Genomic DNA, 16,119 nt, shown 5'->3' on the forward strand with positions numbered 1-16,119 from the left:
ATATTCTTCTTGAAGTTTGAGGGTATTTCGCCTGTCCCATACATTTTGCTCACCAGATGGTAGAGTTTTGTCAGTACTGGCTCTCCCAAGGCTGTCAGTAGTTCTAATGGAATGTTGTCTACTCCCGGGGCCTTGTTTTGACTCAGGTCTTTCAGTGCTCTGTCAAACTCTTCACACAGTATCATATCTCCCATTTCATCTTCATCTACATCCTCTTCTATTTCCATAATATTGTCCTCAAGTCCATCGCCCTTGTAAAGACCCTCTATATACTCTTTCCACCTTTCTGCTTTCCCTTCTTTGCTTAGAACTGGGTTTCCATCTGAGCTCTTGATATTCATACAAGTTGTTCTCTTTTCTCCAAAGGTCTCTTTAATTTTCCTGTAGGCAGTATCTATCTTACCTCTAGTGAGATAAGCCTCTACCGGTATATCCTTACATTTGTCCTCTAGCCATGCCTGCTTAGCCATTTTGCACTTCCTGTCGATCTCATTTTTGAGACGTTTGTATTCCTTTTTGCCTGTTTCATTTACTGCAGTTTTATATTTTCTCCTTTCGTCAATTAAATTCAATATTTCTTCTGTCACCCAATGATTTCTATTAGCCCTCGTCTTTTTACCTACTTGATCCTCTGCTGCCTTCACTACTTCATCCCTCAAAGCGACCCATTCTTCTTCTACTGTATTTCTTTCCCCCATTCTTGTCAATTGTTCCCTTATGCTCTCCCTGAAACTCTGTACAACCTCTGGTTCTTTCAGTTTATCCAGGCCCCATCTCCTTAAATTCCCACCTTTTTGCAGTTTCTTCAGTTTTAATCTACAGTTCATAACCAACAGATTGTGGTCAGAGTCCACATCTGCCCCTGGAAATGTCTTACAATTTAAAATCTAGTTCCTAAATCTCTGTCTTACCATTATATAATCTATCTGATACCTTTTAGTATCTCCAGGGTTCTTCCATGTATACAGCCTTCTTTGATGTTTCTTGAACCAAGTGTTAGCTATGATTAAGTTATGCTCTGCGCAAAATTCTACCAGGCGGCTTCCTCTTTCATTTCTTACCCCCAATCCATATTCACCTACTACATTTCCTTCTCTCCCTTTTCCTACTACCGAATTACAGTCACCCATGACTATTAAATTTTTGTCTCCCTTCACTATCTGAATAATTTCTTTTATTTCATCATACATTTCTTCAATTTCTTCGTCATCTGCAGAGCTAGTTGGCATATAGACTTGTACTACTGTAGTAGGCGTGGGCTTCGTGTCTATCTTGGCCACAACAACGCCTTCACTGTGCTGTTTGTAGTAGCTTACCCACACTCCTATTTTTTAAATTCATTATTAAACCTACTCCTGCATTACCCCTATTTGATTTTGTATTTATAACCCTGTATTCACCTGACCAAAAGTCTTGTTCCTCCTGCCACTGAACTTCACTAATTCCCACTATATCCAACTTTAACCTATCCATTTCCATTTTTAAATTTTCTAACCTACCCGCCCGATTAAGGGATCTGACATTCCACGCTCTGATGCACAGAACGCCACTTTTCTTTCTACTGATAACGACGTCCTCCTGAGTAGTCCCCGCCCAGAGATCCGAATGGGGGACTATTTTACCTCCAGAATATTCTACCCAAGAGGACGGCATCATCATTTAACCATACAGTAAAGCTGCATGCCCTCGGGAAAAATTACGGCTGTAGCTTCCCCTTGCTTTCAGCCGTTCGCAGTACCACAACAGCAAGGCCGTTTTGGTTAGTGTTACAAGGCCAGATCAGTCAATCATCCAGACTGTTGCCCCTGCAACTACTGAAAAGGCTGCTGCCCCTCTTCAGGAACCACACGTTTGTCTGGCCTCTCAACAGATACCCCTCCATTGTGGTTGCACCTACGGTACTGCTATCTGTATCGCTGAGGCACGCAAGCCTCCTCACCAATGGTAAGGTCTATGGTTCATGGGGGGTGTTTGTCACCAGAAGGTCTAATATGTTATCGCCACAAGTCGGTTCTCTGTTGAGCTGCTCAAGGTAGTTTTCAGATGAACTTAAAAAAATTTCACTGGATTCTTTGTCCCTGCCACTCGTTAGGAACGTTTGACTTTCCCAGTCTATATCTGGGAAATTAAAATCTCCACCCAGAACTATACCATGGTGGGGAAATCTACTCAAAATATTTTCCAAATTATCCTTCAGGAGCTCAGCCACAACAGCTGCTGAGCCAGGGGGTCTATAGAGACATCCAATTACCATGTCTGAGCCTGCTTTAACTGTGACCTTTCAGTGATTTCAGAGTGCAAAAGGTGAACAACAAGAAAACAATTAAAAATCATACCTAGCATTGTGCAGTTTTTACTGAAAATTTCTGGGTAATGGGGTGATGAATACACCAATCCTTTACAAACTGTTAAATACGAACTCAACTTGGGCACGGAGCGATGAGTGTGAAAGGGAATTCTTAGCAATAAAGAACAGCTTATGCAGTAGTAAAATGTTATACTACCTGACATGTCACTGCCATTTTGTTTAGCTGTGAACAGTTCAGATTACAGCATCGGGTGAATGTGTTCCAGGAAAATTTAGTAAGAGGAGAGATAGAAGACAAGAGTATAGCTTTTTCCAGCCAAATGTTAAATAATAGTGAGCATCGCTACAGCATTTTTGAAAAAGAGTTACTCGTGTACAGGTTCAAAAATTTCAGGCTGTATCTGGAGGGCTGCAAGATAAACGTGCTATCTGATCATAAAGCTTTTAGTTTTCTGCAGCGTAGTAGGTTGCTAAAGGACTGTCTCATGTGCTGGTTGCAGCAACTCAACTACACCATAAAATGTATAAATGGAACCGAAAAATGGATAGCTGATGCACTGCCACAGCTACTTGTCGGGAAGGAGGGCAGTGGTGAGAAAGAAGTAAATGAAGAGTTCCGCAAGGACATGCGACAAGCACAAAATGATGACCCTGAACTGAAAAATGTAAAAACAAACTTTAGCAGGAAGGGTGTTTTGTTTTGTAGGAAAGATGAGAAAACAAAGCAGTGGCGGCAGCACTTTCCGAAAAAGTATGTGGATCAGCTGATAGACTATGCCCACTTAAGTTATGTGCATTATAGGACACAAAAGTGTATAGAAGTCATTGATGTGCACACACAAGCAATCTAGTCAGAAGGGTACATGCTCAGCTGGCCTCTTGTGACAAATACCAGAGGGTGAAACATTGCACTACCTCACCCCAGGGGGAAATGGAAAGTATCATACCTAAAAAAGTTGGCAAACCATTGGCGGTAGACAATTTCAGTCCACTCATAACTGGTGGTATGAAATATGTGAAGTATGAAGCATGTGAAGTACGAAGAATGTGGTTGTTGAAGTATGTTCCAAATTTATCAAATTGTTGTATCCTACACGGAAAGCTAATAGCAAAACTCAGATCACCAAACTGGAAAAGGATTTCTTTACTAAATTAATAAAACCAGAGAGGTTGTTGTCTGACAATGGATCACAATTTACGACTAAAATGTGGAATGACTTCATGAATAATCAAGCCATCAAACACATAAAGATATCAATACACCCATCTGACAGTCAAAAGAAAGGAAGCAGTTGAGACTCATATGGGTAAGATGGCAAATGAAAGAAAAAAGTGACATGATGGGCATTTTAAGATGATTAAAAACAAGACTGGGAACCGCGTCTTGGTGAAAACCAAAGAAAAATCTACTGAAGCAGATGGAGAAATAAAAAAAAGCTTCTCCAAATACACTATGGACCATTTGTCGTCATTGAATGTCCACACCTCAATGCATATAGACTCAAATATCCTGCATCAGGTGAATTACTGGAACTACAAAATGTGACAGAGCTGTGATTAGACAGCTATAAACTCGCACACACACACACACACACACACACACACACACACACACATATCCATCCGCACATACACCGACACAAGCAAACATTTGTAAAGGCAAAGAGTATGGGCAGAGATGTCAGTCGAGGTGGAAGTAAAGAGGCAAAGATGTTGTTGAAAGACAGGTGAGGTATGAGCGGTGGCAACTTGAAATTAGTGGAGGTTGAGGCCTGGCGAGAAGAGAGGATATACTGAAGGGCAAGTTCCCATCTCCGGAGTTCTGACAGGTTGGTGTTAGTGGGAAGTATCCAGATAACCCGGACGGTGTAACACTGTGCCAAGATGTGCTGGCCGTGCACCAAGGCATGTTTAGCCACAGGGTGATCCTCATTACCAACAAACACTGTCTGCCTGTGTCCATTCATGTGAATGGACAGTTTGTTGCTGGTCATTCCCACATAGAAAGCTTCACAGTGTAGGCAGGTTAGTTGGTAAATCACGTGTGTGCTTTCACACTTGGCTCTGCCTTTGATCGTGTACACCTTCCGGGTTACAGGACTGGAGTAGGTGGTGGTGGGAGGGTGCATGGGACAGGTTTTACACCGGGGGCAGTTACAAGGGTAGGAGCCAGAGGGTAGGGAAGGTGGTTTGGGGATTTCATAGGGATGAACTAAGAGGTTACGAAGGTTAGGTGGACGGCGGAAAGACACTCTTGGTGGAGTGGGGAGGATTCCATGAAGGATGGATCTCATTTCAGGGCAGGATTTGAGGAAGTCATATCCCTGCTGGAGAGCCACATTCAGAGTCTGATCCAGTCCCGGAAAGTATCCTGTCACAAGTGGGGCACTTTTGTGGTTCTTCTGTTGGAGGTTCTGGGTTTGAAGGGATGAGGAAGTGGCTCTGGTTATTTGCTTCTGTACCAGGTCGGGAGGGTAGTTGCGGGATGCGAAAGCTGTTTTCAGGTTGTTGGTGTAATGGTTCAGGGATTCCGGACTGGGGCAGATTCGTTAGCCACGAAGACCTAGGCTGTAGGGAAGGGACCATTTGATGTGGATGAAGAAGAACTCCAGAATTTCCTCTCCAACCTCAACTCCTTTGGTTCCATCAGATTCACCTGGTCCTACTCCAAATCCCATGTCACTTTCCTTGACGTTGACCTCCATCTGTCCAATGGCCAGCTTCACACGTCCGTCCACATCAAACCCACCAACAAGCAACAGTACCTCCATTATGACAACTGCCATAACCTATCTAACTATCTGCCAGGTATGAAAGCAGATATGCGCAGCTCAGTGCTATGACTACATCGAGCTATTCTATCTAAACAGAGCCATGCATAGTCCAAGTACCTAAAGTGCAAGTAACGACCGGTAAACACACAACTGGTTTGCTTGAATGGAACGTTTTTAAAAGAGCAATTACACAAGCAGCAACTGTTAGGTACTGTTGCTATTGGGGTCTTGTCTGGGATATGAATCTGATCCCTTTAGAATTGCAATGGCTTCAAAACTGGGCTATCCAGCTACACAGCAACCACCGTCCTGTCTGTTCATCGTCATCAGCCCGCCCCAGATTACTTTCAGCCAAGTTACAAAAGCAGGCCAGCAGCTAAGGCTGCTTCCTGCTGCTCATTGCCTGTAGTTTCCACTCAGCTACACCAGCACTCCATTGCTGTGCTGTTCACAGCACGACACCACCAGTCACCATCGCTCTGCACTCCCGGTGGACAACTGCTGATGCTGGCATGCTTCAGCAGCCGTGGTCACCTACACCACTGAGGCCAACAACTGCCTCCACACCTTCAATTCCATAAATGTGACTGTTTTGGATAAAATACTTTCTTAACCAGAAATGTTTATCTGATGGGCCACTGCTTGACACCTGCCGTCGCCAGCACCACCACCACCACCGTCACTACCACAACTACAGACAAACCCTGGTGAGTGAACTGCAATACATCTTGAAAAACCAGCAGCCCAATTCACCCTCTACCATAGGGGTCAAAATGGCAACAGAAGTGACTGCTGCCACCCATATGTCAGCAGCTGCAACACACGGCGCACGTTGTATGGTGAGTGTAGCGACTTTTCTTTTTTACTACAAGGCTCATGGCCAGTCACTGAGTCTTCCCTGACGTTAATCAATTGTGTTTTTGTGTGCAGTTTGGGGTTCTCAGAACTATAAGAAATGTGTTAGTTTGTGCCTTCTGGAACAGGCAACATATTTTGTTCTGCCTCATTATCATGGAACTTGTAAAGTAGTAAGCAGGTGGAGGAATTGCATAGCAATAGGAAACTTTATGTTAGTATTATATTTAAGAGTCCTTCTCAGTGCTCTATTTTATTCTCTTTTGTTGTCTGCTGCTTTTTGTGTAATTCATAGGTCAACCAAGACACAACAGGGAACTGCTCTGGCCAAAGAATTGTGATTTGACCTGATTTGATTTGGTTCTCGCCTCTCACTATCTGCGTACCCCCCTAAGATTTCAACTTATTTCTATTTTATCTGTTTCTTCCCTTTTGTAATTTTTCCCCATGTGTCTGAGTGTTTTTGCGAATTTTTTTGCACATAATTCTACATTATTTACATATTTTTTCCACCACCATAGATCCTTGTTCCTTTCATCTGCGCCAATACAGAAAAGTTTCCTTATCCCTAGCCAGAACCCGGTCCCACATACTGTTCCTGCATTGTTGCTTGCCTCATAGAATCCCCCAAACTGCCTTACTATCAAATTACCCATATCCAGTTGCCACCTTTCTTTCCACAATGACCTCCCTCTGTTCAGATTCTGCTAATCCTTAGCACTCACCTACATACTCCTGCAAAACCATATCAGTCAGGCCCAAATCTCCTTACACTACCTTCTTGATATCCGTAAAATTCTCCTACTATGCAATCACAAATTCCCAAATCCCATAACACACACTGAAACTCTTGCCCTCCAGAACCAAAGCAACAAGCACAACACCACCACAAAAAACTCTCCAACCTGCTTGCTTCTTACTCCTGCCTTGGACTAACACTGACCACCACCTCTACAACAACCTCCAAACCTCTCCCACATCCCCTCATAGGTGACAAATTCTCTCTCGCAAACCTAGTACATTTGCCCAACCATCCCAAACTCCCTCTCAACACCACACAGAATCCAGAACTTAAACAGACACGAAACACGGTCACAACCCCCCCCCCCCTTCCCCCCTCAAAAAAAATCAATCATGCAAGACTTGTTAAAGACTTTCTCTCCTTATCCAGGTTCCTACAGTGGAAACACTTTTTTGCCACCAACCCTTACCAATCAGACTCAACCATAGACCAATGTTGAGCCCTGCCTAACTCAGTTCACCTATCCTTTCAACTGTGATCCACCCCCACTACCCCCAAATCACTCCCTGTTAACTTCTCAGAATTTCTTAACCTCGAACCTTGCCTCACCATCATTTCCCAAATCCCTCAACATGCAAACTAATTTTACATATGCACAAAGGTTCACAATCCACCACCTAAAAACTGATCTCAACCTTACAATCGTAACTGCTGACAAAGACTCCACCACTGTTGTTTTTAACTGCAAGAATTGCATGGCAGAAGGACTCCACCAGCTGTCTGACTCATCCATCTACAAACCCTGCCACAGTGACCCCATTCCAGCAGGATCTCCAGTCTCTCCTCAATTCCTTAGGTCAGTCCAAGAATCTCTTCCCAGAGCCCATTTCTCTCCTCACCCCTACCATTCCCCGCACTCCTACCTTCTACGTGCTTCCTAAAGTCCATAAACCCAACCACCAAGTATGCCCCATTGTGGCCGGTCACTGTGCCCCCACTGAGAGAATCTCTGCTCTTGTAGACAACACTTTCAGCCTATTACCCGCAACCTACCCTCCTATAAAAAAGATACCACCCATTTCCTCCACCGACTCTCCATAGTTCCTGTTCCTGCACCACATGGTTCCCTGCTTGTCACTATTGATGCCACCTCCCTTTACACTAACATATCCTAATCCCCATGGCCTTGTCACTATTCAACACTATCTGTCCCAATGCATGAGAAATTCCAAGCCAACTATCTTCTTCCTAGTCACCGTGACCAACTACATCCTCACCCACAATTACTTCTCCTTTGAAGGAATTACCTACAAACAAATCTGGAGTATGGCTATGGGCACTCACATGGCACTATCCTATGCCACCCTATGCATGGGTCATCTAGAGGAATCCTTCCTAAACACCCAGAATCCCCGACTCCTCATCTGGTTAAGATTCACTGATGACATCTTCGTGATCTAGATCAAGGATGAGGACTCCCTAACCACATTCCTCCAGAACCTCAACACCTTCTCACCCATTCGCTTCACCTGGACCTCCACCTCAAAGATGGTTACATCTATACCTCTTTCCATATCAAACCCACCAACCACCAGCAATACCTCCACTTCGACAGCTGCCAGCCATTCCATACCAACAAGTCCCTTCCATACAGCCTAGTCACCCACAGCCATTGCACCTGTAGTGATGAGTACCCCCTCTCGAAATATACTGAGGGTCTCATTGAGGCTTTTACAGATCATAATTACCCTCCAAACCTTGTACAAGAACAGATCTCCCATGCCTTATCTTTCCAGTCACCCACCACCTCCAAAAGCTACACAGTCCAGCCAGAGAAGAACATTTCTCCCGTGACTCAGCACCACCCAGGGCTGGAGCAACCAAATTATGTTCTCTGCCAGGGTTTTGACTACCTCTCATTGTGCCCTGAAATGAGAATTGTGCTACCCACTATCCTTCCACTCCTCCCACAGTGGTATTCCACCACCCACCCAAACCTACACTATATCATTGCCCATCCCTGCACAACCCCTGCTCCCAGTCCCTTGTCTCATGGCTCATATCCATATAACAGACCTAACGCAAGACCTGTCCCATACATCCTCCCACCATCACCTACTCCAGGCCTGTCACAAACATCATCTATCGCATAGAAGGTAGGGCTAACTGTGATACCAGTCATGTGATCTACAAACTAACCTGCAACCACTGTGCTTTATTCTATGTAGGCATGACAACCAACAAGCTGTCTTTCCACAGGAATGGCCACCAACAAACTGTGGTCAGCAAACAAATGGACCATCCTGTTGTTGAGCACACTGCCCAATACAATGTCCTTCATTTCAATGACTGCTTCACAGCCTGTGCCATCTGGATCTTATCCATCAACACCAGATTTTCTGAATTGTGCATGTGGGAACTCTCCCTGCAATACATCCTATGTTCCCGTAACCCTCCTGGCCTTAACCTTCATTAGTCATTGTCCTTATCCATCTAGCCCCTTTCCTGTTCCCATTCCAGCACTACACAGCCCTCTATTCCACCAACACACCTGGTCTTTTTACTCCTCTCCTTTTCTGCTACCCCCACCTCCTGACTGTACCTAACTGTTACACTCTCTGCTTTGTCCCTGGATGCTCCCAGCAGCACTTTACTGTCCCAGATCCCTACCCTGCTCTCTCTCCCACTCCCCACCACAGCCTCCTCCCTAACCCCACCTGGTTGCCTCTCCCATAATTCCCTGCTGCTAGCAGTCTAGCTGTAGCTGCCAGGGACTGTGGTCATGTGTGTGTGAGTTGCTTTAGCCTGAGTGTGTGTATGTTGTTTATTTTTGACAAAGGGTTTGTTGGCCGAAAGCTAACTTTTTGACAATCTTTCTGTTGTGCCTTTCTGTGACTCAGCATCTGTGCTTTATGATGAGTAGCAGCTATCCTTTTCATTATATTGTTACAATATTTTCTTTGCATTTTTGGTGAGATTTCTACATTGTTTGATGAATTAAGAAGGTTTTACTCCATGCTGTTTGTTATATCAATGATCAAGATACAATAACCCAAAAATATGTAATGTGCTTGACCATGTTGACAATGACCCCCCCCTCCCCCACACACATATACACACACAGTGTACTTAAAAGCTAATTCTGCAACATTTTACTGATACAGTTAAGATCTGAACATACTTCCCGTGCAAAAACTCCTCGTAAGTGGGACTGGATGACAATTGCAGCGCGGCGTTCCTTGAGAAATTGCAGACGTTGCCTCCAGCCACGGTATGCATGCTGTATCCTGAGAGCAGCCTTTCGTGTCCTCAGGTACTCTGTTGCAGACAATGAAAATATAATATTTCAACATGAATTAGATTTCCTTATATTAGCAAAAAGAAAAAAAAAAAAAAACACACATTTCAACTTAAGTGGCATTTCATGACAATATGATAAATTTTGGCAGCCTTCTGTTTCAGTTTTGTCTCACACTCCCTTAACCGAATGTCTTGCACTTTGTCCAAACAAAGCTCTCGTATTTGGCAATGCACACAAAAAGAATGTGTTTGCTTCCAGTCATAAACCACTGACAGGTTGATGAACATGTGACACATCTAAGACAAATCTAAAAATAACTTACTGTTTCTAGTAGTGGACACATGATTTTGAACCATGTGTCCACCACTAGTAACAATAAGTTATTTTTTGATTTGTCATAGCTTTGTAAACTTATATTTACAATGTGCCACTTTGTAATGCGCCAATGTAATCTTAATGCCAGAGTGAATCTTCCTTATGTTGCATTCTTCATTAATTTCCATTTGCACTTTCATTATTTTGTAAAAGTCTTTAGTTCTTTGACTTGCTGATTCAGTATTGTAATTTTTGAACTTTACTAATAAATGTCATTTTTATTGCATGACCTCCACCTTGATCAAATTGAGATTTGACCTTTTTTATCTTTTTGTACCTGTCTTAGCAGAGATTTTCTTTTCTACCAGATCACATGGATGATATTGTATAATTCCTGAGACTTCATAAGTTCAGTTTTCATCCCATCATAATAGTTCCTAGTCAAGGGGAGAGACATGTGAAATGCAAACAAAATTGAGAAATTTACAAAAGGCAAAAGGAACAAACTATAAGTTTTCTCTACAAAACTAAATGAAAACCTCAGTAACTGAAACTGATACAAATTTAGCATGAAAAAATTTAGCATTCGAAAAACTGGACTTCATATTTCTAAGGCTAATGTTTGAATGTGTAAGACGTACAACCTTAGTGGTTATTTTATAAGTTTTCTGCAATATTTTAATCACAAATTAGAAATGAACACTCTGTGAAGTAGAAAGCATTACACTATGGTAATACTCACCCCTTTGACAACAATGTCGTCGCCAGCATGTCTGAATACGAGTAGCCATGCACCTCACTATCTGACCTCGTGCATCTTCCAGGGGTTCATGTACACAATTCCGCAAGAATACTTTGCTTTTACCAACTTGCCATTCTGTACTTTCTGCTTTCTGTAGTTTGATTATAGATCTGCAATAATATTAAAAGATGCGTATTTTTAAATTATAGAACAAGAAGAAATAAATATGGTAATTGGAAGTCCTGGTGAATGTAAATAGTTTAAGAGGAAAAGTATCAACTCATCAAATAGTAGGCGTACTGAGTTGTCAAAAGGCAAATAAACAAGACTGAAAATTAGTTCATAGGATAAGAAAGTGGGAGGGAGGGGCAGCAGGTGCACAATATAGGAATGTATACCAGTTCACAACTATTTTGAGATACAGTATAATAAAATATGTATGACAAAATATGTCATTATTAAATGGTAATAATGATCATACCGACCAAACTGGAGGCAAAGTAGACACGTGAATAGTTAAACAGAAATTAAATATCTGCTGCTGATACACTATATATAAAACCAGTAACTTAATCTGCATGTTACTAGATTTGTTGACTAGACAGGTTGATGAATTTTATTTCTGAACTTGTAAAATATAGAGGTCCATTGCTGTTTCCTATTTTTTTCTCTGCCTCTTATCCAGTCCTTACCTTGTGTCAACAAGGAAATAGAACAATAACATCACAAAATCCAGTCTGTCTTCCTTCACTTTGCAATTAGTATCGGAGCTCAGTGAAACACAGTACCTTTATTTTCAAATGCACTTCCAGCTTTATGAATAGGCTGATTATTTGAGAGATTTTATTGAGATCTGCGGGTAGAAAATGAAAGTAAATAAATTATGACATGTATCAGGAAGGAATTATTTTTCCTCTGTCAACATTTTATTGATTGTGCTGTATCAGTGAAGCAAAGGTTTAACATTTTCGCCATGTGATTCAAGGGAATAATTGAAAACCAAAGGCAAGACAGATGGATGACTATCTGTGCTCATCTCCTTACAATAACAGCGCTGTGGAATTCAGCCTTGGTTTCTATTGAGATTCAACAGCCCACTTTTCCATGGATTCAGAAAGTGAGAATACCACCACTGTATCAGACCCCAAGGTTTGCTGCTTCCTGGAATCCATAAAATCCTCTTTTAAGTGACTCAATAAAAAGTTTACATAAACTGAATTACGGTTTCCAAGACCATATCCATGACCTGTTGCATCCATCCAACTTCAAACTACATTCTAATTGTCTGATTATTTCTATCTACTTTCCACTCTCTTTCTTCCTATCTAATTTCCATTATCAACTTTCCAACCCCTTTCCCACATTCAGTTTTCTGCCTCTTTGTCTCTCTCTTTTGTAACTCGGGTTTGCAGTTTCGGTCTTACATTTTATAAAGCTTTCTCCCCTTCCACACTCTGAATTTTTTTTTATTTTTTTTATTTTATTTTTTTATATAAACACATATCTTTGTCTCAGTTGTTAATTTAAAACTGGTTCCCCCTTCTCACTGAGAAGGAGGACTTGCCTGTTTAAGCACTAAATAGATTTCATTTCTTCCAACTATTTATTTTGGTTCACACACACACACACACACACACACACACACACATACACACACACTTATGTGGAAAGTAAATACTTGAAAAGGAAAAACAAATTCTGTTGTCTAGTTACTGAATGATAACAGTAAGAATTATGTCCTGTAGAAGTGCAACAAAAGTCCTGTAGAAGTGCAAAAAGTCACTGAAGTTTTATAACAATTTCCTTACCACAGTGGTTTACTTCGCACTTTGTGTAACACATTCATACAAATTAGCATATAAATTGCAGTGTACCATACAAAATATAAGGAAACAAGCAAATCCAAACAAAACCAGGTAATACTGCTGCTGCAGAAGAGGAGTTTCCAACCACTGAAACTGAAAAAACCTAATCTGGTCTGGCACACATACGTTTAAAAACACAGATGAATCTTGAGATTCCAGAATTTTCTTTCATTGGTTCAGCAAGAAAAAGAAAACTGGAAATTCTGCTAAAATAAAGGAAAAATCCCTCCAAACGCTTTATTTCCTGGATCTCATATCTCTTCAGACCCACAAAGTGGATTGCCTTATCTTTTCCTCCATTTTTTAAACTCACAAGTAAAAACTCCTCTTCTACTAATTATTCACTTTAAATTTGAGTGAATTATTAGAGCAGAAAAGAGATGTGCAATTGTGGCAACAACTTACTTAACAGCTTCTTTGGGGCAAGATGGTAGTTTTTGTGCCGAACCAATGAGACACCTGTATCTTTGTATAAACTCATCAAATGGCATGTGTACTGGATAGCCCTCCTTGCGAATACGTATTATATCCAACATGCCCAAATATTTAAGTTGGTCGAGCACCAACTTTTCGTTATAGTTATTAGGAGATTTCTGCATGTTTGGTTTAATACATCGCACATACCTGCCACAAAGAACACAATTTTCATTGATAGCATATTCATTTTCGTTGCACAGTTATGAATAAGTAAGTACTAACGTATTATATAAAAAGAGAAGAGTTTGAGTATAATAAGAAACAATTATTATATAACAGACCACAGAGGTGAATATAATTTTATCATTGATTGAGTCAGTCTACAACTTCCTTTTTACTAACAGCATTTTCCATCTTTTGCTGCAATTGATTCATTTGTACATGGTTTTTATTTCTAATCTTTTTTTTAATTTTTAAACACTAGTTGATGATCTCTCATTGGTTTGTAGTAATTTTTAATCTGAGATCAAAAACTGACTTCCCAAGTGTATCAAACACACTTGAATAGTTCTGAACACATTCATTAGAACAATAAGCAATGTAGGTAAGTACTGCCACCATTTCTAGTACCAAGCTTGCGAAGCTCCTCTCTCAAATGTAAGATGCTTGCATGGACATCATACAGCACTGTGTTGGAAAGGGATGGACAAAATAATAAAATACAAAAATTTTGCAAGATGGAATATCAAGGAGCTGAAAAAAAAGTACTCGAGTAATAATTTATAGAGTGGAAAAGCTAAATGGGCAAAAGGCAATTTAGTCTTTCACAGTAATTTATGCACTGACATTAAAGCACAACTGTATGATTTAAGTGGAAACTCTTACACCTTGTAGTTATTTATAATGCCAATGGCTGGTGCCACCACTAAGGCCAGAGGTAACTGTACGCCAAAGATATGGGACCCATATCTTACTGTAATATAGTTTGCTGCCTTTTCGGTTCACTGTTCCACTCAAATCTGTGTGTTTGTGAAGTAGATCTCTAAGGTTTCAGTTTATCAGAAAATGGAAAAGAGTAATAGAAAAGGAATATGGAACAGGATTCAAGAACTGGTGGGAAGTAGAACTCTAACCCCACACCAACAAACAAGTTTTGCATCAATTTTGTTACTGTTTTTGGTCTCATTTCAATTTCTTTTAACTGCTTGTGTTTCTACTGTGTAATTCATAACTTTCATGTTTATTTACTGTTGATGATATTTAAAAAAGAAATTAAGAAAAAACTGTTTGATCCAGTTTTATTAAAGTTGTTACTGCACCTGGAAATGCTTATCATTCTCAGCATTTAACAAAAGAATAATTAAATAATCTGTTAAAATTTTTACTGCCACAAGTCCATTTTGGTCTCCTGAAAAAAAAAAAAATTCTGGAACTTAGATCAATTAGTTTTCCACTCTGCATTTGTAAAGTTATAATGTTAACAGCATGTATAATCCTGGATAAGCCAGGAAAATACACGACGGAAACAGAAGGCAACAACACAATGAACCTACAAGAAGTCAGTTATGGTCCAAGGTGTACCCCACCAACAGTAAGGGATTTCTCGACAATCAAAGATGACTATTTTTAACATAACTGTGAAGACTGTTGCTCTTGTTTGTTCAGATTAAAAATGTTGACAAATATTATCTGCTTTAAGTTATAGTGAGAGACAATAAATTTCAAAACAAGAGTACACTGTTTATGTGCACTGCATAAGTCTTTCGAGCTTTGCTTGAAACACGTTTGATAGTTCAGCAGGTGCAAGTATTTCATCTTGTGATCATTTTGCACGTTTTCATATATAAAATAGAAAGTATTACAGTAACTCTAAAGTTGACTTAAGTGGACCTAATTTTAGATAAATAATCAGCAAAAGTATGCCAAGGCTGTCACATAAAAAGAAGCAGGAATCGTCATATCAACAATCAGTTACAGTTATGATTCAATCAAGGATACAGTTGAGTTTCGGTGAAGCTTGAAGGCCTTGACCTACAGATACAGAGATTTCCCTTTGCTAAAAAAAGTGCTTTTAATTATGACAATAAAACTTTTCCTTTACCTCTATCATTTTGGATATTATATGCAACATTAGTACTGTAGTATATCGTGACATAATCTGGTGAATCAAAACATTACAACCACCTTTGTAATAGGGTATTCATCCATTTTTGAAACATAACACAGCAGCAGTTCTGGATGGTATGGATTCAGCAAGTCCTAGGTAGGTTTCTGGAAGTACATGGCACCAGAAGTCTACTTACAAGTCACATAATTCCTGTAAATTATGGGTATGTGGATTTCGGGTGCAGAACTCCTGTCCGATGGCATCCCAGATGTTACCCATCCGGTTAAGATCAGGTGAATTTGGTGGGCAAGACATTATTGTAAGTTCACTACCATGCTCCTCACACCACCTGGCCTCATGACACAAACAGTTATCCTGCTGGAAGATGCTCTAGCCATTGGGAAAAAATCAAGCATTAAGAGATGTAGGTGGTTTAAAATTATATTTATGCTGTCATGGTCCTGCTGGAAGATGCTCTTGCCATCGGGAAAGAAATCAAGCATGAAGAGATGTAAGTGATCCACAATTACATTTATGTAATCCACAGCTGTCATGGTGCCTTCAATTACTAACAAGGATCCTCTGGAAGCCCAGGTGAATGTGCCGCCAAAGCACAATACTGCTCCAACCAGCCTGCATCTGTGGCACAGTACATGCTTCGAGCAACCTTTCACCTGGGTGACAGCATATCGG

General features: G+C 40.8%; 1 protein-coding gene across 1 annotated transcript in view; it reads right to left on the reverse strand.

Moving 5' to 3' along the window:
- Window positions 1-16,119, reverse strand: part of LOC126480634 (myosin-I heavy chain) — an 804,636-nt gene that overhangs the window by 152,887 nt on the left and 635,630 nt on the right. The window contains exons 12-14 of the mRNA XM_050103881.1: window positions 13,308-13,526; window positions 11,038-11,207; window positions 9,861-9,997 (exon numbers count right to left, since the gene is read on the reverse strand). Of these exons, the coding sequence (XP_049959838.1) occupies window positions 9,861-9,997; window positions 11,038-11,207; window positions 13,308-13,526 (526 nt within the window). The remainder of the gene's footprint in view (window positions 1-9,860; window positions 9,998-11,037; window positions 11,208-13,307; window positions 13,527-16,119) is intronic.

The sequence above is a fragment of the Schistocerca serialis genome, chromosome 1 (assembly GCF_023864345.2).
Source record: "Schistocerca serialis cubense isolate TAMUIC-IGC-003099 chromosome 1, iqSchSeri2.2, whole genome shotgun sequence".
In the NCBI taxonomy this organism is placed as follows: Eukaryota; Metazoa; Arthropoda; class Insecta; order Orthoptera; family Acrididae; genus Schistocerca; species Schistocerca serialis.